This window comes from Cucurbita pepo, chromosome 16 (assembly GCF_057944985.1).
Source record: "Cucurbita pepo subsp. pepo isolate OVF chromosome 16, ASM5794498v1, whole genome shotgun sequence".
Classification (NCBI taxonomy): Eukaryota; Viridiplantae; Streptophyta; class Magnoliopsida; order Cucurbitales; family Cucurbitaceae; genus Cucurbita; species Cucurbita pepo.
The window spans coordinates 13,404,198-13,427,539 of record NC_141813.1 but is presented as its reverse complement, the minus strand read 5'-3'; the positions used below and the strand labels follow the sequence as shown (position 1 = coordinate 13,427,539).

The 23,342-nt window shown below is 37.0% G+C and overlaps 6 protein-coding genes and 1 pseudogene across 12 annotated transcripts; 4 read left to right on the top strand and 3 right to left on the bottom strand.

The window, feature by feature from the left end:
- Positions 1–42: 42 nt before the first annotated feature.
- Positions 43–2,063, top strand: LOC111777549 (uncharacterized). Its single transcript, XM_023657200.2, has 3 exons — positions 43–174; positions 1,531–1,687; positions 1,785–2,063. The coding sequence occupies exons 2-3, from the start codon at positions 1,532–1,534 to the stop codon at positions 1,830–1,832; spliced, it is 204 nt and encodes a 67-aa protein (XP_023512968.1). The 5' UTR covers positions 43–174; position 1,531; the 3' UTR covers positions 1,833–2,063.
- Positions 2,064–2,624: 561 nt separating this feature from the next.
- On the top strand, positions 2,625–4,666 carry LOC111776915 (uncharacterized). Of its 2 annotated transcripts, none has more exons than XM_023656326.2 (3): positions 2,625–2,783; positions 4,142–4,298; positions 4,397–4,666. In XM_023656326.2, coding segments are annotated over exons 1-3 (207 nt in total). In that variant the 5' UTR covers positions 2,625–2,781; the 3' UTR covers positions 4,445–4,666. The 2 variants fall into 2 exon arrangements, with proteins under 2 accessions (XP_023512094.1, XP_086974590.1); XM_087118464.1 differs by having other exon boundaries at positions 2,655–2,764.
- A 290-nt stretch (positions 4,667–4,956) lies between these two features.
- LOC147789118 (uncharacterized) lies at positions 4,957–7,990 on the bottom strand (annotated as a pseudogene).
- On the bottom strand, positions 7,158–15,108 carry LOC111777108 (putative 2-carboxy-D-arabinitol-1-phosphatase). Of its 5 annotated transcripts, none has more exons than XR_002812342.2 (14): positions 14,621–15,108; positions 14,233–14,338; positions 13,873–14,089; positions 13,670–13,788; positions 13,189–13,284; positions 12,974–13,027; positions 12,804–12,902; positions 11,805–11,912; positions 11,092–11,468; positions 10,605–10,776; positions 10,341–10,429; positions 10,163–10,256; positions 9,846–10,057; positions 7,158–7,441 (listed from the first exon to the last, which is right to left on the bottom strand). XR_002812342.2 is itself a non-coding variant. In XM_023656551.2 (10 exons), exons 1-9 carry the CDS (start codon positions 14,998–15,000, stop codon positions 11,094–11,096), a joined length of 1,554 nt encoding a protein of 517 aa, XP_023512319.2. In that variant the 5' UTR covers positions 15,001–15,108; the 3' UTR covers positions 10,471–10,776; positions 11,092–11,093. The 5 variants fall into 5 exon arrangements, 1 of the variants encoding a protein (XP_023512319.2); XR_002812343.2 differs by having other exon boundaries at positions 10,341–10,405; XR_015412108.1 differs by having other exon boundaries at positions 10,624–10,776.
- On the top strand, positions 9,182–10,106 carry LOC111777110 (stress-response A/B barrel domain-containing protein At5g22580-like). Its single transcript, XM_023656553.2, has 2 exons — positions 9,182–9,341; positions 9,813–10,106. The coding sequence occupies exons 1-2, from the start codon at positions 9,220–9,222 to the stop codon at positions 10,015–10,017; spliced, it is 327 nt and encodes a 108-aa protein (XP_023512321.1). The 5' UTR covers positions 9,182–9,219; the 3' UTR covers positions 10,018–10,106.
- A 1,420-nt stretch (positions 15,109–16,528) lies between the features above and the next one.
- LOC111777109 (uncharacterized) lies at positions 16,529–18,229 on the bottom strand. Of its 2 annotated transcripts, none has more exons than XM_087118463.1 (2): positions 17,096–18,229; positions 16,529–16,908 (listed from the first exon to the last, which is right to left on the bottom strand). In XM_087118463.1, exons 1-2 carry the CDS (start codon positions 18,121–18,123, stop codon positions 16,902–16,904), a joined length of 1,035 nt encoding a protein of 344 aa, XP_086974589.1. In that variant the 5' UTR covers positions 18,124–18,229; the 3' UTR covers positions 16,529–16,901. The 2 variants fall into 2 exon arrangements, with proteins under 2 accessions (XP_086974589.1, XP_023512320.2); XM_023656552.2 differs by having other exon boundaries at positions 17,079–18,228.
- Positions 18,230–21,165: 2,936 nt separating this feature from the next.
- LOC111777102 (ethylene-responsive transcription factor ERF054) lies at positions 21,166–22,666 on the top strand. The gene has a single exon (XM_023656544.2). The coding sequence runs from the start codon at positions 21,170–21,172 to the stop codon at positions 22,199–22,201; it is 1,032 nt and encodes a 343-aa protein (XP_023512312.1). The 5' UTR covers positions 21,166–21,169; the 3' UTR covers positions 22,202–22,666.
- Positions 22,667–23,342: the final 676 nt, after the last annotated feature.

Below are 23,342 nucleotides of genomic sequence, written 5' to 3'. Positions count from 1 at the left end.
AATAAAAAGACATTTTTTATAGTTAAATAATTAAATGAACTTTATTTATATAAAACAAAAGGTAATGAAAACGAAACCGCCTTCACATCACAGACATTCGCCAAGTCCTCATCGTTCCTTCGCCCTCATCTGCTGCAGCTTCTGAAGCTACGATTTCCCGCTCTCCATCCTCACGTGAGTTTAGCTCCATTCTCTGGTTTCTTCTTTAGGATTGGTAGCAATGTTCCATTAACGCCATGATAATTTGATCTAGGATTGGAATTTCAATGTTGTAATTGTTCTTTCATTGTTCTTCAATTACTACCTCGTTGATCTGTTTGTCGATCATTTTTATTTGTGATTTATCTATTGAAATGATCGGTTCCTTTATTTCTTTTTGTCTTTCTGTGCTCTTGTTAATTTCAATTCGATGAGTGTTTTTAGGGAATCAAGTTTTGATGTTATTGTTTACCCGTTGATTGAAACATGGACTGGTTTTATTATACCACTCGTTATTGGAAATTTGGATTTATTTTGATGGTTATTGTGAGGAGGTTTTGATTTTATTTCAATGTTTCACAGCACATTTCATTCGTATGGGTACTTGTTTCTACGTTCGTCGAAGATGGAATTCGTGTGGTTAACTGGGAAAAGTCTGGATAGGAAGGGATATTCTAGCTTTTCCTGGCTTGTATAATTGAGATTTGTCAAATTTGGTGGATCAGATATATGAACTTGTGTGAGATTGAAGATAAATATAATTCTTCCAAGTGAATTTATGGTTACTTTAAACAATCGATGCACTTAAGATGTTTCTGGCATGTGGGGCGTAATGTCGGAAACGACACATGGGAGAATTAGGGATACAAATCATATGATTTTGTACCATTCAGAGCTTTGTTTTATGTATGTCCTTGTAGTCTTTCATTTTTTTTTTCTCAATGAAAGTAGTTGTTTTCATTAGTAAATAAATAAATAATGTAGTAGTAACGTGTGGGATCCTAATCGTCTCACAGTTACGCGAACCTTGTTTTAATATCTGCTGTGTTCATGAACGCTTGATATTGATGGAAGTTTTGAGTGGCGTTCTGTGTCGTGTGTTGAGTTCCACATAGAATGATTCTCTCAGTGTTCACTTCATTTGTGGACTAGTTCATGTTTCAACCATTGAAAATGAAGGTTGGTGCATGGTGGCGCCTAATTTATCTATAAATCCTTTTTGATCTAGAGCCTTCTGATCAATACACGTTACATTTCGAGGCAGTCGTAATTCTGAGTACCTATATTTCTTTCTCTTATAGAGCTTTGATTGCTAGCTCGTTTGCAATGTGTCATGTTCTTGAGCTTTATCATTGTAAACGTTTTGTACTCGTTCTCATTGTCGTTGCTTTCGAACTTTTTTTTCTTTTTTGGTTCTTGTTTATGGTATAAAGGAAATGAGATTTGGAACAATTGCAAGAGGCTTACTGGTTTACAAAGGTTATGGTGCACATCTCGAAAGCATATGTTTGTTTATATATTGACTAATTTTTGGCTTGAATTGTAATGTAGAATGGCGGAACAACCTTTTAGACCCCGCGAGAAACTTATTGAGAAGCAAAAATATTTCCAGAGCATTCACAAGCACACTTATCTTAAAGGGCCAATGGATAAAATCACCTCTGTTGCCATTCCAATTGCTTTAGCAGCTTCATCACTGTTTCTTATTGTAAGTTTACCTCTCTTCACTGCAGTTGAGTTCAAAAAATGCTAAATGATTCATCTAACTGCGTCGATCTCGATTCTCGCTTATGTCTTTCGTACAGGGACGAGGAATTTATAACATGTCGAACGGAATTGGAAAGAAAGAATGAGGTCACTGTCTTTGCATCTAAATTTCAAAGGGTGTTATGACCCTTGTGAATTTTGTTCTTGAAGCAATTTTGTTTAATAAGTACTTGGTTCCAGATTGGGCTACCAGTAGAATACTGGATTTGATGCTCAGCTTTCTACTCGTTTCTCGATATTGAACTGTTTGTCTCGGTTTTACCTGCTAGATTGTTGAGCCCGAATGTCGTAAAATAAATTTTATGAATTTCAATTCATTTCTTGTTATTGTTTAGAAGATAAATTTAACAAGATTTTAATCAATGACGTCCAAACAAACGTGCGTTTACTGAGTTTACGAGATAAAGTAGTAAACGAAAATTGTGGAAAAGGTTGGAAGATCTAGTCAAGCTACTTGTACTAACAAAATAGGGTGTGCTTGTTTATCCCTATTACAATATGACTAAACAGTGATCCATTTGGACTCGATTGAACAGTAATCCATTTGGAGAATGGCGCTTGTGATCGAGTTGTACTATCACAGTAATCCATTTGAAGAATGGCACTTGTGATCGAGTTGTACTATATCTATTTTAGTTGGTCCAACGAGTGGATATAATATTAAAAATAAGAATTTTTTTACTTATTTAAAAAATGTGGAAGGTTTGTGTTTATTAAAATTTGAATATAAAATTACTTTTTGATTATTGAAATTTTTAATGAGTATTTTAAAACTAACCCATTGCGATCTGGTCTATCGAATTGGGCCCATATTCAAACAGAATTGGGCCCATATTCAAACAGAATTGGGCCCATATTCTAGCCCAACAACTGAATCTTAGGCCCACAAATAAACGAGAGGGAAAAAAAGTACGGCAACACCGTCTTCTTCCTCTCGCATCGCAGAAGAAGTCATCGTCTGTCATTCACCCCCATCAGCGGCACCCTTCGGATCAACGATTTCTCGCTCTCCTGAAAGGTGAAACCTCCAAATTCATGTGAGTTTCAATCCCTTCTCCCATCTCTTCTTTAGGATTAAGGTTTTATAGATCTGCTTTGATAGTTTGATATAGGATTTTGTTGTATGGCTTCATCCATTTGTTTTTTCTGGTTAATCTGCTTCGCGAATGTCGTTGTTGATTATGTATGTCTTCTTGAAATGAATTTTCCTCCTTGAATTTTGTTTTGTTTTGTCAAAGGTAATGTTAGTTTTCAATTTCGTGAGCTGTTTTCGGAGATTTAGATTTATATGCTGTTTCCCTATTCGATTGAAATACGCTATACCATTTACTCATTGAATCATCGATCTTGAGATGGGTTCAGTTTGATGGTTATTCAACTTATTTTCATGTAATTTTAATTTTTGTTCATATTTCCTTGCGTACAATGTGGCAATGAGACTTGCTTTATTCTTCAGCAGCTCGAAGTGAGAGATTGTCATTTTTATCTTTGAGATAGGGCTAGCCTAGCTGAAGCTACTGGGGATAGGGGTTTAGTTTCCTCGACTCATAATCATATATGGGATTTATTGAATTGGTGAATCAGATGTGTGTGTGTGTGAGAATGGACGGCAGAAGATTAAGAACTGTGCATGGGATGTTCATTTTATCTATGGATCTTCTGTGACCAATGAGTAATGGGTCTCTGAACTGAGCCTTAGGCTAAAATTTGGAAATCAATGTCATCTGACTGATGGGGATTCCACTGTTTCGAGATAGCAGGCGATTGAGTTTTTATATTCTTCTGTTTTCTAGAGATGTATCAATGTATCAGCCCAAGCCCACCGCTAGCAGATATTGTCTTTGTTGGACTCTTCCTTTCGGACTTCCCCTCAAGGTTTTAAAACGTGTCTGCTAGAGAGAGGTTTCCATACCCTTAATAAGAAATGCTTTATTCTCCTCTTCCACCAATGCGGGATCTCACAATCTATCCTCTTGGGAGCCAGCATCCTCACTGGCACACCACTAGCACACCGCTCGGCGACTTGCTCTAATACCATTTGTAATAGCTCAAAGCCCACTGCTAGCAGATATTGTTATCTTTGAGTTTTCCCTTAAGATTTTAAAATGGTCTGCTAGGGAGAGGTACCAACACCCTTATAAGGAATGCTTCGTTCCCCTCTCCAACTGATGTAGGATCTCACAACCAATTCCCTAGTCGTAAGCTAATAATCATGCATTCGAAAATTTATTGTCAGATACTTTCTATTCATACTGTTACTGTCCAATGCTTTAGAATGGATAGATTAAACACTTTCCAGAGTCCTTGGATTTGATTGTTTGTTATACAAAAGAAATGAAACATGTAAGCACAGATCTGCAAATTTCACCTATTTTGTATTTGAATTATCATGCAGGATGACTGAACAGCCGTTTAGGCCGCGTGAGAAACTGATAGAAAGGCAAAAGTATTTCCAGAGCATCCAGAAGCACACATATCTTAAAGGGCCATTGGATAAGGTCACCTCTGTTGCCATCCCAATTGCTTTGGCAGCTTCATCCTTGTATCTTATAGTAAGTTAATTGTTGAAGACTTTCTGAACCATTATGAAACACTTGAAACTAGTTGTATAACATTACGGATAACGCGGGTCTGCTCCCGTTTCGCGCAGGGACGAGGAATTTATAACATGTCTCATGGGATTGGGAAGAAAGAATGAGGTGACACAGTCTCTCAGCATCTTATTAATTTCATAGAGGTTTTGAACTTCTGGACCTATGTTAATTTTGTTATTGAAGAAATGTTTGTCCAATAATTGCTTAGTTGCAGACCTCGGCTGCCATTTGATTTGAATATCATTCTCAGATTCCTTGTCGTTTTCCCCACTTTTTGGGAAACTGTGTGCTGGTGCAAATAAGATTTGAGCAACATATCCAGAATAGTTCTTTTTCTTACCGTCTATTGTGAAGTTCAGATGTTTGTACACAAGTTTTATAGAGCCTATGTCAAAATTTAAATTTAATTTTATGTCTAATAGGTTTGTAATTTTCAATTTTTAATTTAATTTTGTCTAATATATTCGATAGAGAGAAGTAAGTTTACTGTAAAGGAAAATGTCTTAATATATATTGATCTTCTGTCTAATAAATTCATAATTTTAAAATTAGATTAGAAACGTATTAAATATATATATTTTTTTTAATTTGCATCAACTTTTGTAGTCTAAGCACGTGAGCCGTAATAATATTAGAAATTATTTCAATGTATACATTCGTAGTGTTAGGCTAACCTCGAGCTAGCTACGAAGAGTACTCCTCTCGCTTCTCTTTTTATTGGTCTTATTGCTTCTCTCTTAAACCTCTCCAACTCGATAAAGTGGGTTTGCTCTTAAATCTCTCCAACTCGATAAAGTGGGTTTGCTCTTAAATCTCTCCAACTCGATAAAGTGGGTTTGCTCTTGAATCTCTCCAACTCGATAAAGTGGGTTTGCTCGCTTTGCTCTTGAATCTCTCCAACTCGATAAAGTGGATTTGCTCGCTTTGCTCTTGAATCTCTCCAACTCGATAAAGTGGGTTTGCTCTTGAATCTCTCCAACTCGATAAAGTGGATTTGCTCGCTTTGCTCTTGAATCTCTCCAACTCGATAAAGTGGGTTTGCTCGCTTTGCTCTTGAATCTCTCCAACTCGATAAAGTGGGTTTGCTCGCTTTGCTCTTGAATCTCTCCAACTCGATAAAGTGGGTTTGCTCGCTTTGCTCTTGAATCTCTCCAACTCGATAAAGTGGATTTGCTCGCTTTGCTCTTGAATCTCTCCAACTCGATAAAGTGGGTTTGCTCGCTTTGCTCTTGAATCTCTCCAACTCGATAAAGTGGGTTTGCTCGCTTTGCTCTTGAATCTCTCAAACTCGAAAGTCTCTCTCCAACTAGAAAGTCTCATCAGAATAGAGAATACTATATATTTTAAAAAAGAAGTCCAAGAACTCGTGGTCAGAAGCGTTGACTAGTAGTTAAATTGATGGCAGTATCTTGAACAACACTCTGTTCAGCTCCACGACTTGCAAACTGGATTCTGCTAAACACATTAGGCTTTGTTGAATTTCCACCATCTTCATCAATGTCGCTCAAATCTCGTTCATGTTTTGATACTAATGATCCATAATTTCCCCTATAACCATCTTCTTCAGCCAAGCACAACTTTACATATGCTTCGCTTTCATCCTTCACCTGACTTCCAGTTCCAGATCCTTCAATGACGAACGGTTGTTTGAATAAATCATAATGTTCTCTTGGATGGGTGTCTTCCAAATTACCCACAACAACAGGATCCATTACAACTTGATAGATATCATCTTGCGGGATACGAAGCATTTTCTGAGAGAAAGAACAGGGGACCATGAAATTGTCGAAGTGCTCAATATGGTTCCTCCGACGAGCTTGATTGTACTCCAATAAACCATGAAATTCATGTTCCAAAATGGCGTTAGATGCACTGGAGTGCCGATAAGACGCTTGATTAGATGAAGACAAACGGCCACAACAGTCATCGATTCGAAAACTTCTGGAAGAAACCCCTCTGTTTATGTTACTGTCTGTAGTTGCCCCAATGTTGATATGGAATGTCCGCAAATTATCACCATCATTCCCGTTTACATGTTTCAACCCTAAATTCGATTTTGAATTCGCATCGGCAAACAAAAATTCCCACCGAAACTTCTTCGACTGCGATTCCCGCTGTAAACTCTCGCAAAACTCAAAGAGAGTTTACGAAAATGTTCGTCTTCATTCGTCGCCGGTTCTTCCCATAACTGAAAATTTGAGAGGAAACTAACCTAAATTTAAAATCACAAATTCAAGTGCATCTTAATTTACAAATTTAGTTCAAAATCTCTAAAAAAGAAAGAAAAAAAAAAAAAAACTGAAGTGTTAAAAGATCAAGCACAAGCCCAACAATTATATGAAAAAAAAAAAAAAAAGTTCAGATACATTTTAAGAATAAAGAGTAAATCTATAAGACCAAGTAAAATATAAGATATAAATGTGTGGTTCACATTGTTTACTGTAAATACTTTCACTCCATAAATAATTGGTTCCTAACTTAAACATATTCCAATGAATCTATTAAATTTCATATTGATTTTATCATAACTTAATCTACATATGAAGATATCAAAGATTAATTAAATATAAAATTAAAAATAAAAGAATTTATTAAATAGAAAGACCTATTTATGTTAAAATTTTAGAACCTTTACTCGTAAATTTAAAAAACAAATGATAGGCCATGCTTGTAGTGATCAGACATTCAATGTATTATTCAAATTATTGGGAGTTGCAACGAATCTGACGTTATAAGAATACTGGGGACTCCCTATAATGCACGGATCTCAATATCTCAAAATGCAAAAAAAAAAAAAAAAAAAAAAAAAAAAAAGTATATATATATATATATCATACTGAAGTACTAAATACTTAAATCCCATAAAAACCATTCAATTCATCAAAATTTAGTTAGGGTAAACAACAGTAATAATTACATAAATTTCATGATAAATATAAACGTGACCAAAATATTCATACATTACCTTCGCAAGAGAAATCTATTGATTTCATTCATTCCAGATGATGTAGCTACCATTGGCAACCACGTTCGTCTGTCACTGCCTATCGATGACTATCACCACCCGATCTTTAGTAACAACTGCCACCCATAGCCAGTAGCTACGGGAAATGGTCGAACAATCATGGAGTAAATACAAATTTAAAGTTATCAGTTCATAGTGTTATATAGTACTGAGACATTTATAATGGCAGTTTGTATATAGAGCAAACCAAAAAAAATGTGTACAAAAGTATTTTTAAGAAAATGTATATGATTGTCTTCATAAGATGTATTTTTTTATTCAAATCTATCAAAGCAAAGCCTAAATTGGATTTTGAAGTTGAATAGTATGGGGAATATAATATAAGGCAGAGAGGCCAAAGCAGATGAGAATATTTAACTTAGCTCATCATTTTCTCCTCATACAGATTCTAAAAGATAAGCAGAAAAATACATTTTCCACTGAGATAAAGTTAATGGACAAAAGGATGCTCACATGGTAATGACAGAGAGAAAAGGTTGGAGGGAATTGAATTGAATTGAAAGAACAACAAATTGGAAAAAATGAAAGGAAAAAATTTGGCATGTGAATGTGAATCAAAAGGAAAACCTGTCGACCCAGTATCCCAGTCAATAGTCATGTGCAAAAGCAGAGCTACCAAAACCATAATGGCCCCAAATAACTTTTAGCCTGTATTACCTTACATTGGATCCACCCCCCAAGAGTTTTTCTTTTTCTCCTTAAGGAAAAAGAAATAAGAATCTAAAACTACCACTAATCTAGAGGCGCATCTTTTCTTTTTCTACTGGCGGTATTTTTGGGACATATCAATTTAGTTCTTATACAAGTAGTGATAAATAAGTAAATACCAACAACTCAATCTTAGGGAACATTATTGCCTAGATAACATATGAAGTATAGACCAACCCTATCTGTTTTTTAAGAATGTTTCTAAAATTTAAGTGGAGTTTTTACGACTAAAAAGATAAGACTTTAAAGCTTTATTTAAGTGGAGTTTTCCTCTAAACTTCTTTACTAATCTAAAAACAAAAAACGAATCTTTAAAAGGGTTATCTTTTCATGGATTTTAAAAATATGGACACAAAATAGATAACAAAATAAAGAATTAACAAAATAAAGAATCTCGAACTAATGTTTATAAGCTTAATTTTCAAAAAACAAAAAATCAAATAGTTACCGATGGTGGACAGGTCAAATGCACACGAATTCAAGATGTAACTACAGGACCATACCAAGAACTCAAAAATGTATACAAGTAGAAGTGTAGCTCAGTTAAAAAAAAAAAAAAAAAAAAAATCTGAACAAGGTATTGATTAGAGTTTTAAGTGACAGCATGTGATCTTGGAACAGTTTGATCATATCAAGCCATAAGTGGATGAGTGAGTTTGAACGGGTATAAGCAGAAGCATGTTACTGCTAATCTAGTTGTCTAAACTGAACAGTATCATGACTCGATTGCTACAAGGAAGTCATATGATTTTCCTAGAAGAACTGTTTTGTTTCCACCATGAACAATCATGTCAAACAGATAGGCAGGCCGATAACATACGGAACCCAAAATCAGTTTGGACGAAAAAAATAAAAAAGGATATACTCTTAAAAAAATAGATCCAAACAAGTGGAGGTCGAAGTCGTGGGTCTAAGTCTTATCTGATGGTGTGCCTTTTCAGATATTGAGCAAGAGATGCTGTCGAGGAAGATGGGGAACAAGAATTCTTTTATAGTATTTGAGTCGGCAGAGAAAAGAAATGCACGTGAGCTGTGTCGGTGCACATAAACAGTGACATCCAATCTAACGTAATGTCTCGATGTGTGTTTATATATATATATACATATAAAGAGCGAGGGGTCTCTGAGTTCAAGGGTGGAGCAGCCATGGGAGGAGAGTTCAAGCATTTGGTGCTCGTAAAGTTTAAGGAAGGAGCGGCGGTAGAAGAGATTCTCAAAGGCATGGAGAACCTCGTCTCTGAAGTCGAAGCTGTCAAATCCTTCGAGTGGTAATCTTCCCCACCTTTGTTAAAATATTAAAATTTCAAAGCTATTCTTTGGGTATTGGTTTCTTCAGTTTTGTTGGATGCTTTTTAGCTTGGTGTGAACCCAAGAGTGAAGCGAAGGAAGGGATAATGGCACCTCTTAGTACTCAGATTAAAATACTACCCCAAAAAAAAAACAAAAAAAGATTCTAAGGCTCTCTCTAACTTTTCACCTACATTTCTAAAATGGAAATATTATATATAAAAATGTTACAAACCTCCGCTCTTGTTGGACCCAAAGTTTTAAGTATTTTTATGGTTGGGATGGACAATCTTATGACATGATGTAGAATGTTTTGTTTTATGTAATTTTGTGATAATTTTATAATTTAGTTTCAAGATGTGTTAAAATTAATCAGAGGGTAAACATGATTTTTTTTCATATGATTTATCATGGAAGGAAGAAGAAAGATGAATGTTTTAAGGTGAAAACAGGGGACAGGAAATAGAGGGACCAGAGATGCTTACACAGGGCTTCACGCACGCCTTCTTGATGACATTCGAGAACAAGGAAGCTCACGCTGCGTTTGTCGGGCATCCCAAGCATGTTGAATTCTCTGCAACTTTCTCGGCAGCCATTGACAAGATTGTGCTGCTTGATTTCCCGGCTATTCGTACCAAGCCAGCTCCAACAGCTTGAATATCAGCCACTGCCTCTTTGTGTTGGATATGTAAAATCCCTTCACGATGAGTATTTAAAATGGTACTACCGTTTGTTTTCCGGCAAAATGATCCCTTTTTTTTTTTTCATAATTTAAACTTGCTGCATTAGGATAGATGTGTACCGTTGGATCCATGTTTTGTGATTGGATCTGCCACACACAGCACGAGCAGAGGCGTCAATCTCCACCCATCGATGAACTTGAAAGCCATCTTTTCCTGTTTAAAAAAAATGCCATTTTCAGCGCGTAAAATTGTCGAACTTGAGAATACGGACACGGAAATTGATAGCATAGGACATACCCATTTCTCGGCTTGATAGATCACCCAAGAAGCTAGCCCAATTAGATGCAAATGGTAGGAGAAACCTGTGGTCCAAGTAGACAGCCCAACTAGATAAAAATATTGTTAAGAGGATACATGGCCCAAGTAATTAGGCTAGCTCAACCATTTACTATATAACTTCTGATGTTTATAATAACCGATCCAAAATGTACAACACAAATACAATTCAAACAAAAATATTAAAATATAATATTTAACTGACAAACTTATAAAACAACGAACTTGATTATTGACTGTTTACTCTATTTATCTTCAACATCTCTTTGTGATAGCCTCAAGATTCTGTCTCAAACAAACCCAAGGTTTTCTTGCATGTGGCAATTTCAAACATCAACATGCCGTTCGGGCGAATTCTATCGAAGTTGAGTTCCTTTAGGTGTTTTCTGTCCATCACCTACATCAATTTTTTTTTCTTCAAATGTAATTTGTCACTGGTATAAGGAAAAAAAAATGAGGAGAGAATTTTTTCTATCATTGAACACGGACTGTGTTCGATAGTAGTTTTTTATAATAAACTTCTTACCCAACAACAGAAAGAGAACAGAATGAAAATATGATCGTTCTGAAACAATCTTTAGCTTCTATAGAGAGGCCACATTCAAAAGCCAGCATAAGAATGACAGCTGTGTCCTAACTATGTTATCTTTTCTTTGAATCAAAGAGTATTTTAGGTATACTGCACAAGTGAATTTTAGATTTCAGCGTTTACCGTTAAAACTCTTCATCGTCCACGGTAGGCCTAGTAATAGGAATTGACCATCTCCCCAGATGAGCAGTGTAATTTATGCATCGGATAACACCCCTGCTACTAGGCCCATCAGGGAAGTCAAGCACACTAATGCTTCCAGCATCCAGATGAAATGATCCAATCCAATCTTTTGTGAGATTTAGGCACTGCCCAACCAATCCTAAAAGAATGGCAGGATGACCAACCACAACAATAATCTTTTCCGGCTCCTTTTCATCATCCATCTCATTCAACAGAGACTTCCAGGCTTCACCACTCTGATTCCACACTTCTGTAATCACCCCACCGTTCAATTTGTTTAACCAGCCAGGTTCAAAGACATTGGTGTCGCCTACATCCTACGGAATGAAGAGCATAGAATGTTAGAATGAAAATTTTATTGGATTGAACAGTAATAGTAAAGTTATAAGTTTAAGGTTCATCTATGGTGTATCCAAGGAAATCAATATAATCCTTTTATAGTCATCCGATTCACAAGTTAAAATTCATTCAGTTGAGTAAAACCCAAACGAGATAACTGAAACGTTGGGCTTTTCAAAATTTGTTTCAATAAGCAACTTATTCATCTACTTATACTAAGGTAAATAACCAAAATTTTCATCAACCTAATCATGGCATGTCCACAACCTTGAGGTATTACTTTTATTCTAAAATTCAACGGCCAGACATCTTGCCTGCTTGAAATGATCAGGAATACTGTCCACATCAAGTTTATTCGTCTGTTTCATCTCCACATAGCGAGGCACACAATCAGCACCCAAGCAATCTGCAGCTTCTTGTACCTACAACCAATCAGCCATGTCTAATAAAAAGAGACTTTTTACCTTCTCAAGAGAACTTAAGAGTTCCTATGCTTTTCTTTAACACATCCAAAGAATAAAAGACTTTTTACCTTCTCAAGAGAACATAGCTTCTAAATTGTCAGGTGATAAGAAAATTGACCAAGGTTTTGAAAATAAACTCAAGAATTCATGGGGATAGAAAATGCAAAGAAGAAGAGCATTTGAAGAGTATGTTGCCACAGTAATTAATAGTAATTACTCCAGGATTTGTACTATGGTGCTCCTAATACATACTACAGCTTAACCCAACCAAAATATTCTTGAAGGATATCCTGTTCAACGGGGAGGAGACAACTTAACTCCATTTTCAATATAAAATAGTGGAAAACTAAAATACCAAGGGAGTATGAAAAATAGATCGTAATCTAATGAGAGGTCCAGTTTCTACGTTTTTTCATCAATTTGTTCCTCTCCACTGTCTAAAAGGTCTTGCACCATCCTGTTCGGTTTACTAATATAATGTTAAATGCGTCTGATAGGAATGCCATTAGAGAAGAATATTGTTAAGAGTAGAAAGCTTATTTTGGTAATTATATAGGAAGTTGTTATGGAATTTGGTTAGGCAATTGTTTAGTGGTTTAGGCTCGAGTGACATCTCAAGAATGGAAAGTTCCAAGTAACTCGAATACTTGAGGGAGTGTATTGTAATTTCATTATCTTTTATTTGAGTTCTATCCGCGTCATAGTTCTGATTTGGCATTGTTCAAACTGTCTGCAACCTCCCAAGGAAAATGAAGAAAGGAAGAAATGAGAAAACATTGGTAAAATGTGGTGATTCAGAAACCGTGAAAGGCATATAAGCAGGAACCATGAATGATAGTATAAGCGTACTCTGGAAACTGCTACAGCCGTCTCTACACAAGCTTTCTTGGGACTGCTTATTACAGCGCTCACTTTTAGATCAAGAAGGAGTTCTGCAACTTTCTGGGACTGTCGTGCATCCAGAAAAAACAATAATATGAGATCAAAACCTATCTAGGGTAATTGTACGGATGCTCTACCTGTATAGTCCCAAGAACGTTCATTGGCTTATCCTCCAGGAAGGAAGAACTGGCCTGCAAGATTGTGACAGCTGAATCAGAGAGACAATATTGCACGTTCCATCAGTTAATTTCAACATTTTGGATTAACTATGCTATGTAGTGAACCTACACTTGGCAAACACAATTTATAAGGTGAAAAGTGATAACACAGTGTCGTCAGTAAAGTACCATACCCTATTATCCTCGGAAACTCCATGGCAAACAAGTATGATCCTTTTTGTTGTTTTTCTGCCTCCAGAACTACTGGAAGCTACAGGTGAGTTTGGGGTCTGCATCAATGAAAAGATCATGGCCCCTTAAATAAGCTAGTTTACAATTGATTAAACTTAAGGCCAAGAAAGCAGACAACAGCTATTGTATGGTGAAGACGTTTCCAGATAGTTGTAAATGAATAATCTTGGAAAACAATTTTAAGCAGTTTGAACTCGCTCAATATAGTTGGAAGCAGAGGAATGCCACACAAGAACAGAATAATATAATCTACTAATTATTAATTGTTGGCCTAGAAATAAACTACTGCCAAAAAAAAATTATGGAAAATAATGCAAATAAAGCGTCGTTAAGGAATATTTAAATGAGTAAGAACGAAGACTGAGAAAATAATAAGAAAATGGCAAGTTCAACATTTTTTTATAACATACATAATTGATATACCTGATTTAAACGGTTTAAACAAATAATTGGAGATCCACCCTCAGGTTGGGGAGTAAAATCAAGAACGCTAACACCACAGTTGCTCTGAAGTAAAACCCTGAAGTACTCAGCTCCCAGTCCTGATTTAGGTAACAGTTACACTGAACACATTCAAATCGTTAATGAAAAAATAAATTTGAACCTTCGGAAAGATGGTCGAATACCAATAGCTGTGGCAACAAGAGCCTGATTGACAGCATTGTGAGCAACCACTAGGACAGATCTGCTCTCGTGAGCAAGAATTCTATTCCAACAATTTCGAGCACGCGTCCACAACTCCCTCACTGGATAGTGGCCATCAATGTTAAAATTTGCAGCATCTACCTGCCATTGACGATAAGCGGCACCAAATTTTTCCTTCCCTTCGTGCTTGAGTAGACCCTGAGTCCACCCAACCGCAGCAATCATAACAAGAGTGAGGAGAACATCGATAAGATTAACTATCAATTTTTAGACTAATCAATCCATCAAATGAAAAACTAAAAGGAAAACCTCCCTTTGGAAGGTTGTGACACGGAACTTACTTGAAATGAATATAAATCAATTTCCCTTAGTTCTGAATCTGTAAGTATCACCTCCTCACGATCACCCCATATAATTTCTGCAGTCCTCTTTGATCGCACTAGGGGGCTGGAAGCGTAATTCATCTCCGTTAAGCAAAACAATGAGTTAAAATTGCTACAATTTTCCTTAATATCCATTAGTGTGCATAATCAACCGTATCTGTTCGCTATCGAGCAATTCCAGGTCTAGACAATGCCAATTTTTAGGTAATGAACCAATATAAGGTAAATTCATGCAACAGACACAAACATGTGCTGAACAAAATATGTTTCGATATCGATGAAATCACTCCCGAAAGTTGCCACTGCTTGATAATGAATCCAAATAGAATTGAAAAAGACAGGAAACCTGCTGAAGCAGACATCAAATGCATCGTCAAAGAGCATTTGGCGAGAGGTCTCTGCCTGAGCTTCCCCTTTCTTAGTGAGAACAGAGAAATTGGAGCTTCCTTGAATTCTACCTTCAGCATTCCACGTGCTCTGTCCATGCCTTACCAGAACCACTCTCTTCGCAGTCTTAATAGGAGGCAGCGGAACCGAAGCGTAGAGCTCCGAACTGAGGTCTTTGCGGTCAGCCGATGATTCTGAAAACTTCTCGACCTCCTGAAGACTGGAAGACGATCGAACAGTGAAGGAACTAATCAGAATTCTAGGCGGAGATCTGCCGGAACTTCTATGGAGGAGGAGATGCGAGTGGTGGACTGTAGGGGTCAGACTGAAAGAGAACATTGGAGACGTTTTCTGCGCGGTGTTATTTCGCGCTACTCCTTTCTCTATTTCTTTCTTCTTCTTCAACTAATCAGTTCATTATATATTGTATGGCTGTGAATATTATCGCCATCCATAAATCCCAAGTCACTGTTCTTGATACACTCTGAAGACGACGAAAAAAAAAAAAAAAAAAAAAAAAAAAAAAAAAAAAAAAAAAACTCAAATAGATTTAAAAATTCACATTAAAAAAAATCTCCCTGTGAGGGTCCAGTGCTGAATTATACACAATTATCTGGCACGTTGGTTGGAGATGGACTAACCATCATTTATTAGAGTGTAAAAACTTCTATAATATGGGCTTTTTAAAATCATGAGGCTGACCAAGGGTGGAGAACTCCTGTTGGTACAAACAAGATTAGAGCCAAATAATGAGGCTGAGGAAGCAGACAATATCTACAGGTGGTGAACTCCTGTTGGTACAAACAAGATCAGAGACAGAGCCAAATTGTGAGACTGACGAAGCAGACAATATCTACTAATAGTGAACTCCTGTTGGTACAAACAAGATCAGAGCCAAATCGTGAGACTGACAATATCTATTGGTGGGTGAACTCTTATTGGTACACACAGGATTAGAGCCAAATCGTAAGACTGACGAAGCAAACAATATTTATTGGTGGGTGAACTCTTGTTGGTACACACAGAGTTAGAGCCAAACATCAATGCAACTTGTATAATAGGGAGAGTCAAATCATTGTTTGTACATGCATCAATATCAATATAATATCAATATACTGTTATCGAAAGATGATTAATTGTTGAATCATTTTATAATTGATTAACCCAAATTTAGATAAACCACATCACACCAAGTTTACTATTTTTATAATAATTATTTTTACAAAATTTATTTTCCATATTACTGTATTAGCCATCAGCCTGTAGCAGCTGGCCTGTTTAGCGCAATCGAATATATCGAATTGGGCCTTCTGGAAGTTAAGGCCCATTAAGTTTTGTGTAAATTTAAGCAGTACTATTTCAAGTTATGACGTAGTACTTTATATTGTTTGAAAGTTTTTTTTTTTTTTTCATAAAAGATATAACATTAAATATTAATTTTAAACATATTTAGTTCAAAATAAGACAATTATAGTATTTATTTTAATGAATTATATTTATACACTATCAAAATAGACAAAATTTAAGAGAAATGATATCAATTTGTTTTTTTTTTTTTTTAAACATTGAAAAATCAAAATAAATAAATTGAAAACAAATTGAGCTATAAAATAAAAGTAATATATATATATATAGAAGAAAAAGGAAGAACAAAAATAAAAGCAAGAAGATGCTCTCAACATGAAGATCTTGAAAACCCATGTTTGAGGAGGGCATCCTAAGATGATCGGGCATCTCTAAATGTCTAAGATTCCCACGAAACAGTTGGTTCTAAGGTGGACAATAACAAACCATTTCGAAGAAAGACAGCAGTTCATGTGACCCCAAAAAGAATATAGAATATAAAAGAGTATAACAAATTTCCAGCTTTGCTACACAATTTAGGGCTAAAATATCCATTATAAAGTTAAGATTTGTTCAATGTTTGATCTAAATAGATTACAAACAAGGTTTGACATTTGTTTCCCATTTTGACGATTGGGAGAGAGATGATTTATGTTTCCTAGGACTTGAGACGCATGAAGTGAAGCCTAACAAGACAACTTTTGATTTTTAACACGCTACCATTCATCATTATCTCCATCTTCTCCACAAAAAGAGAGTAAAAAAGAGGGAATCGAGAAGAACACATTATTAAAATGAAACCCACCTTTTGAAATCAGTTCTGCGTTCTTACTCTGCACTGTACAGTCGCCATTAATGGTGGATCCTCTCTCTGTCTTCTCGTGTCCTCTGCAGTTTCAGCTTCTGCCATGTTTGCAGAAGTAATTTCAGCACCAACCAGAAAAAAAGCAACAATACACTTTGCATTATGTTTATAATTACTTGGTGGTTGTGGACTTGCGGTTATATACATAATCCACAGATGGGAAAATTACTTGTTGCTAATCAAGATGTAAAAGATTATCAATGTTTACCGATCTACGTGCGGAACCTCGATCGCCGTTGTCTTCTTGAGACCTTGACCTTGCTCGACAATGGTTGGGATCGCCATGGCTCCAGAACTGAGTCTTTATAACGACATGGCAAGACCTGGCTTCTTCCTCTCTTTGACCTCACCAATGGAGACCTGTCGTCGATATCTCTCACTAAATTCATCACCATCCAATTTCCTTCGAGCTTCCTCTTTGGCTCGCTTGAATGCGATTCAGAAATTACTTTCTCGAGTTGACTCGGATCTTTGATGTCTAACTCGCTGTTAGACTCGTTGTCTTCTTGAGTTGACTCAGTGTCGAATTCGTTCTCACCAATGTCTCCAAATATCAGTCTCGCCGCTTCGATGAGCAAACCTAGACAATCGCCACCGCTCTGGCATTTCGCTCCTCTAAACGGCACTGTTTCGGCTTTGACGTCGCTTCGATCAACGGAACTCCCCGTGGGTTTAACCTCTTTACCTTCTTCTTCTTCGACTGTCTTTTCGCTTTCGTTTTCAGTATCGCCTCTTTGAGTGTAAAATTCGGCGATCTGCGAACGCTCTGGAATTTCTATCGCGTGTTCTTCGACTTCATATTTCTCAGTCTCAGAGCATTTCGCGTTCTCGCCGTCGCCGACCGAGCACTTCTCTGTTGCGGAACCAACAACAGGCACCGCATCTACCGAACCACTTCCACCGCCGCCTTCGCGATTCTCCACAAAAGCCACTGATTCCTGGTCTTCTTCCTCCGTAAACGCGCCAAATCTCAGATTAAAATCAGTACGAAACCCTCCTCCACCGCTTACGTTCCTATCGAGGTCTAATTTTCCGATTTGCGAATCCGCACACGATTCTTGGCGAGGAACAGACGAAATTATATACAAAATCTTTTGAAGGCACATTTGAGCTTTAGAACATTCACGAGGAATATAATGACCGGAGCGAGAATAGCCTACCTGATTCGAACGATTACAGAGCGAACTTGAATTCACGTTCAGAGTTTTACAGGAATACAACTTCCGATCTTCGTCTCCTTCTTCCAAAAGCATGATAACAGAACTTCCGGGAGATTCAAGAGAACTTCAAAGAAAACCGCGCGGAGAGAGCGAGAAAGGTAAGCCAACGGCGAATCATTCAAGCCAACCCGAGCATTCCTTCGAATATATACCTCTTTCTAAAACTAAAAGGCTAGTTTTCCAAATCTTTATTATAAAAAAAAAAAGAAAAAAGAAAAAAAAAAACAGTTTCCTATTAAACTTTAATAATGTTTTAAACAAAACCATTGAAACATTTTCATTAATATATTGATAAATGTTATTCGATGAGACTTTATGCTCAGAGTGGACAATATTATATTATCGTGGAGAGTCGTATTCATCTAACATGGTATCAGAGTTATGTCTTAAACTTAGTCGTGTCAGTAGAATCCTCAAATGTCGAACAAAAGACTTGCTCAGAGTGAACAATATCATACTATTATATTTAAATTATAGTCTGTATTGTAATATTAAAATTTATATATATATATATTTATATCAAATCTTCGAAAATAAATAACAAAAATTTACTTTTATGAAATAGGTGACAGGGACGAAGACAAGGATGGGCGGTGGCACCGTGATTCTGCCGCTTGTCTGTTTCTGGGGCGTCCGATGGTAGAAGCTTGGTGGGTCCATCATCCCAATCACAATCCTATCTTAGTTTCCCAATTGTCGGTTTTAAATTCCATTTCATACTTAGTATTTACAAATAAAATAAAAAAATAAAATAAAATACTTTTAATGGGTGCTTTAATGGATTTTAAGACACGTTTAAAGAATAAATTGATGGGACATTAAAAAAAAAGAGACATTACAGTTGCTTTTTGTTTAAATGGTGAGTCACTCAGTTATTCCTACCCATTACGCATATATTTATTTTCATTCAATTGGGTCTAAGATCAAATAAGCCCACAAGTTTATTAAATGGGCCGAAAGCCCAAATACAAAAGCCAGGTGGAATTCAAATGGTTTGGTCCAAAAGCCATTAAAGAGCTGGGCCTAAGGAGCCAAAGCGGCCCAAAATGGTATGTAAGCCTAGGAAGCCCAAACTCCTCCCCTAATTTTAGATTGCCCTTAGTTTAGGGCCAGTTCTCTCAAAAGACACATTTTTAAATTTCAATAGCTAATTATGTTTTTTAGATTTTATTTTATTAAAATTAATGAGCTTAACAATATTCCCACCTTGTTTCTACTTAAATTAGTTAGTGATTATTATAATCTTTGACAATTAAATGACGAATTAAGTCTGGTTAACATAAATAAAGCGCCCCTTCGACCCCAAACCTCTGCTACTGAAGTATAACTTCCCACCGCTAGTAGATATTGTCCTCTTTGGACTTTTCCTCAAGGCTTTAAAACGCGTCTACTAAGGGAAGGTTTCCACACCTTTGTAAAGGGGTGATTTGTTCTCCTCCCTAACCAATGTGGGACATCACATGAAGATCGAGTATTTACCCAATGTGGTTGATCCGAGCCCAATTGATGATTAAGCTTGGAAATGGAATGGTAAAATGTAGTTTCCAAAGTCTTTTGAGCACTCAACACAAAGCCACCGACCTTACCACTTTGTGTGTGTAATTGGAAGTGTAGAGCTAAAGATAATGGCATGCAATTATGGGAACAACCGTCGGCAAATTTGATGATTATTCCATCCTTAACTTAGTCAAATTCATGCATCGTTCCTTGTCATTTGGGTAGAAAAAACATTGCCCCTAACAAAACAAGAGTTGGTGACTATGTTCCCACCAAAAGGACACCAACCCTTGACTCTAAACTAACTAGTTTGAGCGGTTGTTTTTCGTCACAACCTCTATTAATGTTTTTCATTCGTTTCTATTGAGAATTATTGAAAGCAGTAGTCACACATTGACTAATTATGAAGAACATCATGAGTTTATAAGTAACACTATTTTCATAGGTACGAGGTCGAGAGTTTGTAGAAGTTCATGATTCCTAACCAAGTAAGGCTTGACATATAACCCAGATGAGCGAATGACGGTAATTAATTATTGATTTTTATTTTTTATTTAAATAATAGTTTGAAGACATGACGAAGTATTATCATAATTTAAATTCACAAAGGAAGTTATAAGGTGAAGAGAGTTTAGATATTTATTTAATTATTAATTATATTTGGAAAAAAGGTGAATAATGAAGTGTTGACTGAGACAAAATGATTGAGAGGACCAGATCTACAAGCATGACACGTGTCCGTTTCGTCACCGACTTTTGTATGGTTCTTTGACTTTTTTGACCACCACAAAAGATCTCCAATTCCTTCTTCTTCTTCTTCTATTCTTCTTCCCACACTTCCACCGAAAGCAAACCCCTTCGCTGCTTCATATTAATAAGCATAAACTTCTATTTTATTTTTTAATTTATGATATTTTTATAAATCATAATCTTGACATGAATACTAAGATGAACTAAAACGGGAAGTACAAAACTCAACTAACGACCCAACAAGAGAACAATAGCTCAAAACCAATTTTTAGAGGCGGGACTACCGTAGGGAAGCCTGTCCCCCTCCCTTTAACAAAGAAAGAGATTCCCGCTAGAGAGAAGTGTTTCACGCATATGATATCGGACGATTAAAATTTAGAGCATGTTTGAAATGACTTTAAAAGGGTTGAATGACACGTTTTCGTATATTCGAGAACTGAAAAGTCGGTCCACAGTGGGGAGCAGAGCAGAAGGAAGATGTATATTCCAAAAATGGTAGCAAATATTTCCAAAACGTGGAAGACACTAAGAACAACAATTCAAAGTAAGTGTTTATTATTGGCTCAAACTCTCGGTACTTTTTCCTTTTAATGGTGCCATGGTTTGAAGTTTAAGCTAAAGAAACCAGAGAGAGAGAGAGAGAGATCATGGAAGATGCTGGTTGGATTCGTGGGGCCAAGCATGGCCATGGGTTCAAAGGCAGAGAGTTCCGATTCAAAAAACCCTCTTCCTCTTCTCCTCCTATTTATAAGCCCATCCTCTCTTCACTTTCTTCTTCATCTCTCGATCAATCCCCCCAACCCCACGTGGACTCTCCAATCCAACTCAAGCTATGGATGAAGGTAAAGATACCGATCATGATCATGTTCGCCGGCGACAGGGGAAGCTGCGGCGGCCTTTTAACAACATCCCTGACCCTCAAAATCATCACCCAATTTCTCATCCTTCATTTCCTTTCTTCAATCCACCCTCCTCTGTTTCTCACGCTTCCTCTTCTTCTGCAACACCTCTCTTTCCTTTTCCTTTCCAACCATCCCAATTCCCTCATCAATCCAAAACAGAGCTTGTAGAGCCTGTAGCGCCTGTAGCGCCTGTGGTTCATCACCGCCCGTCAGTCCGGCCGCAATTGACGCCGATCGCTTCGACCCAACATGGATTTGGCTTTGGCTATCCACCCTACTTCATGGGAGAGTTTGCATCGTTTCAACAGCAACAACAACAACATCAGCAATTTCTTCAGCACTGGAATGAGTCTCTTAATTTAAACACAAGGGCAGCAGGGATTAGACCTCAAGTGCGGGCTTTAAATACCACGAAGCTATACAGAGGAGTGAGGCAGAGACATTGGGGGAAATGGGTAGCTGAGATTCGTCTTCCTCGAAACAGGAATCGTCTCTGGCTTGGCACATTCGACACTGCTGAAGACGCTGCCTTGGCCTACGATCGTGAGGCTTTCAAGTTGAGAGGAGCGAATGCAAGGCTTAATTTTCCAGAGCTGTTTCTAAATAAAGATAATAAAGAAGAAGAAGAAGAAGAAGAAGCCTCGCAGGCTCCTCAACAGGATCTAGACAATGACATAGAATTAGAGTCCAATAATGAGGCTGTGACAGAGGACAACATACAAGAGGCAGAGGGTGTTTCAAACTCACAGGAAATGGTTTGGAGAGAAATAGCAGAGGCTTGGTTAAACGCGATGCCAGCCGGTTGGGGCCCTGGTAGCCCTGTGTGGGACGACTTGGACACCACCAATAATCTGCTGCTGCAGCCACAGCCTTCATATGGCTCTGATCTTCAGAGACCCCCAGTTTCTCCTTCTTCCTCATCCTGCCCCATGAAGCCCTTCTTTCACAAGGATGAAGATTAAACCAAAAAGGCTGCCTTTTGCGCCAAATCTTGTGGGGAGGGCATCAAATCAGTGCAGGCAGTGCACTCGTGGGCCAGTTCTTTTTCTTGGTTCCTATTGTTAGTATCAGGCACGAGATTCTAGAGAGACTATCACTATCACCCACAAGCATGTTCTGGTTTAGAATTCTTTTTTTTTTTTTTTGTTTTGTTCCATTGATCTTTTGGCTTTTGCTTTATGTTCTGTGGTCTGTTTTCCACTGTATTGCTCTGTTTAATTTCAGCACGGGCCAGCGAGCAGGAGACAGTTTGGTGATCTCCTCTTTCATTGGGTCCATCATCCATCAGGGGCTCTGTTTTTCGGCCAAGAGGATGGCATGGAAGCACATTCTATTTTCATATTTGACACCAACTTTTAGCTTCCCACCATACTGTAATATAATAATTATTACACTATATATATATATCATTTCTTTCTATGTACACAGATTTTGCTCCATCAACAGCGAATATGATAAGTTCAAATGCAACCAGAACTAAAAACTAAAACTAAGATAATGTCCAAGCACAGCAAAAAGCTTCAAAATTATACTTAAATTAAGCAACCCTTCAAAATTACGTTTCATTATCCTGCAATTTAGTCCTCACTGTTGGTGAATATCACAATTACCTGATTATGAACATGGATGACATAATATGACCAAACTTTAGTGGAGAAAAAAGTAATCCAAGAAGGGAAATTTCTTGTATATTATATGAGAAATGGGTAGAAACAATAACAAGGTAAGAACAAAAAGAAAGAAAGAAAAAGATAAATAACAAAAACAATTGTAATAGCGAGTAGATATTATCTGTTTTGGCTCGTTACGTATCGTCCTTAGCCTCGCGGTTTTAAAATGCGTCTTTTAAAACCGAGAGGCCGACAGCGATACGTAACGGGTCAAAGCGAACAATATTTGTGGTGAACTTAGGCTGTTATAAATGGTATCAAAGCTAGGTTTCGATCCCGGGGTTACAACAATAATCTCCCAAATTCCAAATTAACAAGAAAGCAAAGCAAAAGAAAAACAGAGAGAGAGAGTAAGAATAGTTACGAGAAAGAATGGACCCCAGCAGCCGGCCTAGAGGGTAAAGTGATGTCCATTTCATTTCTTATCTGCGAC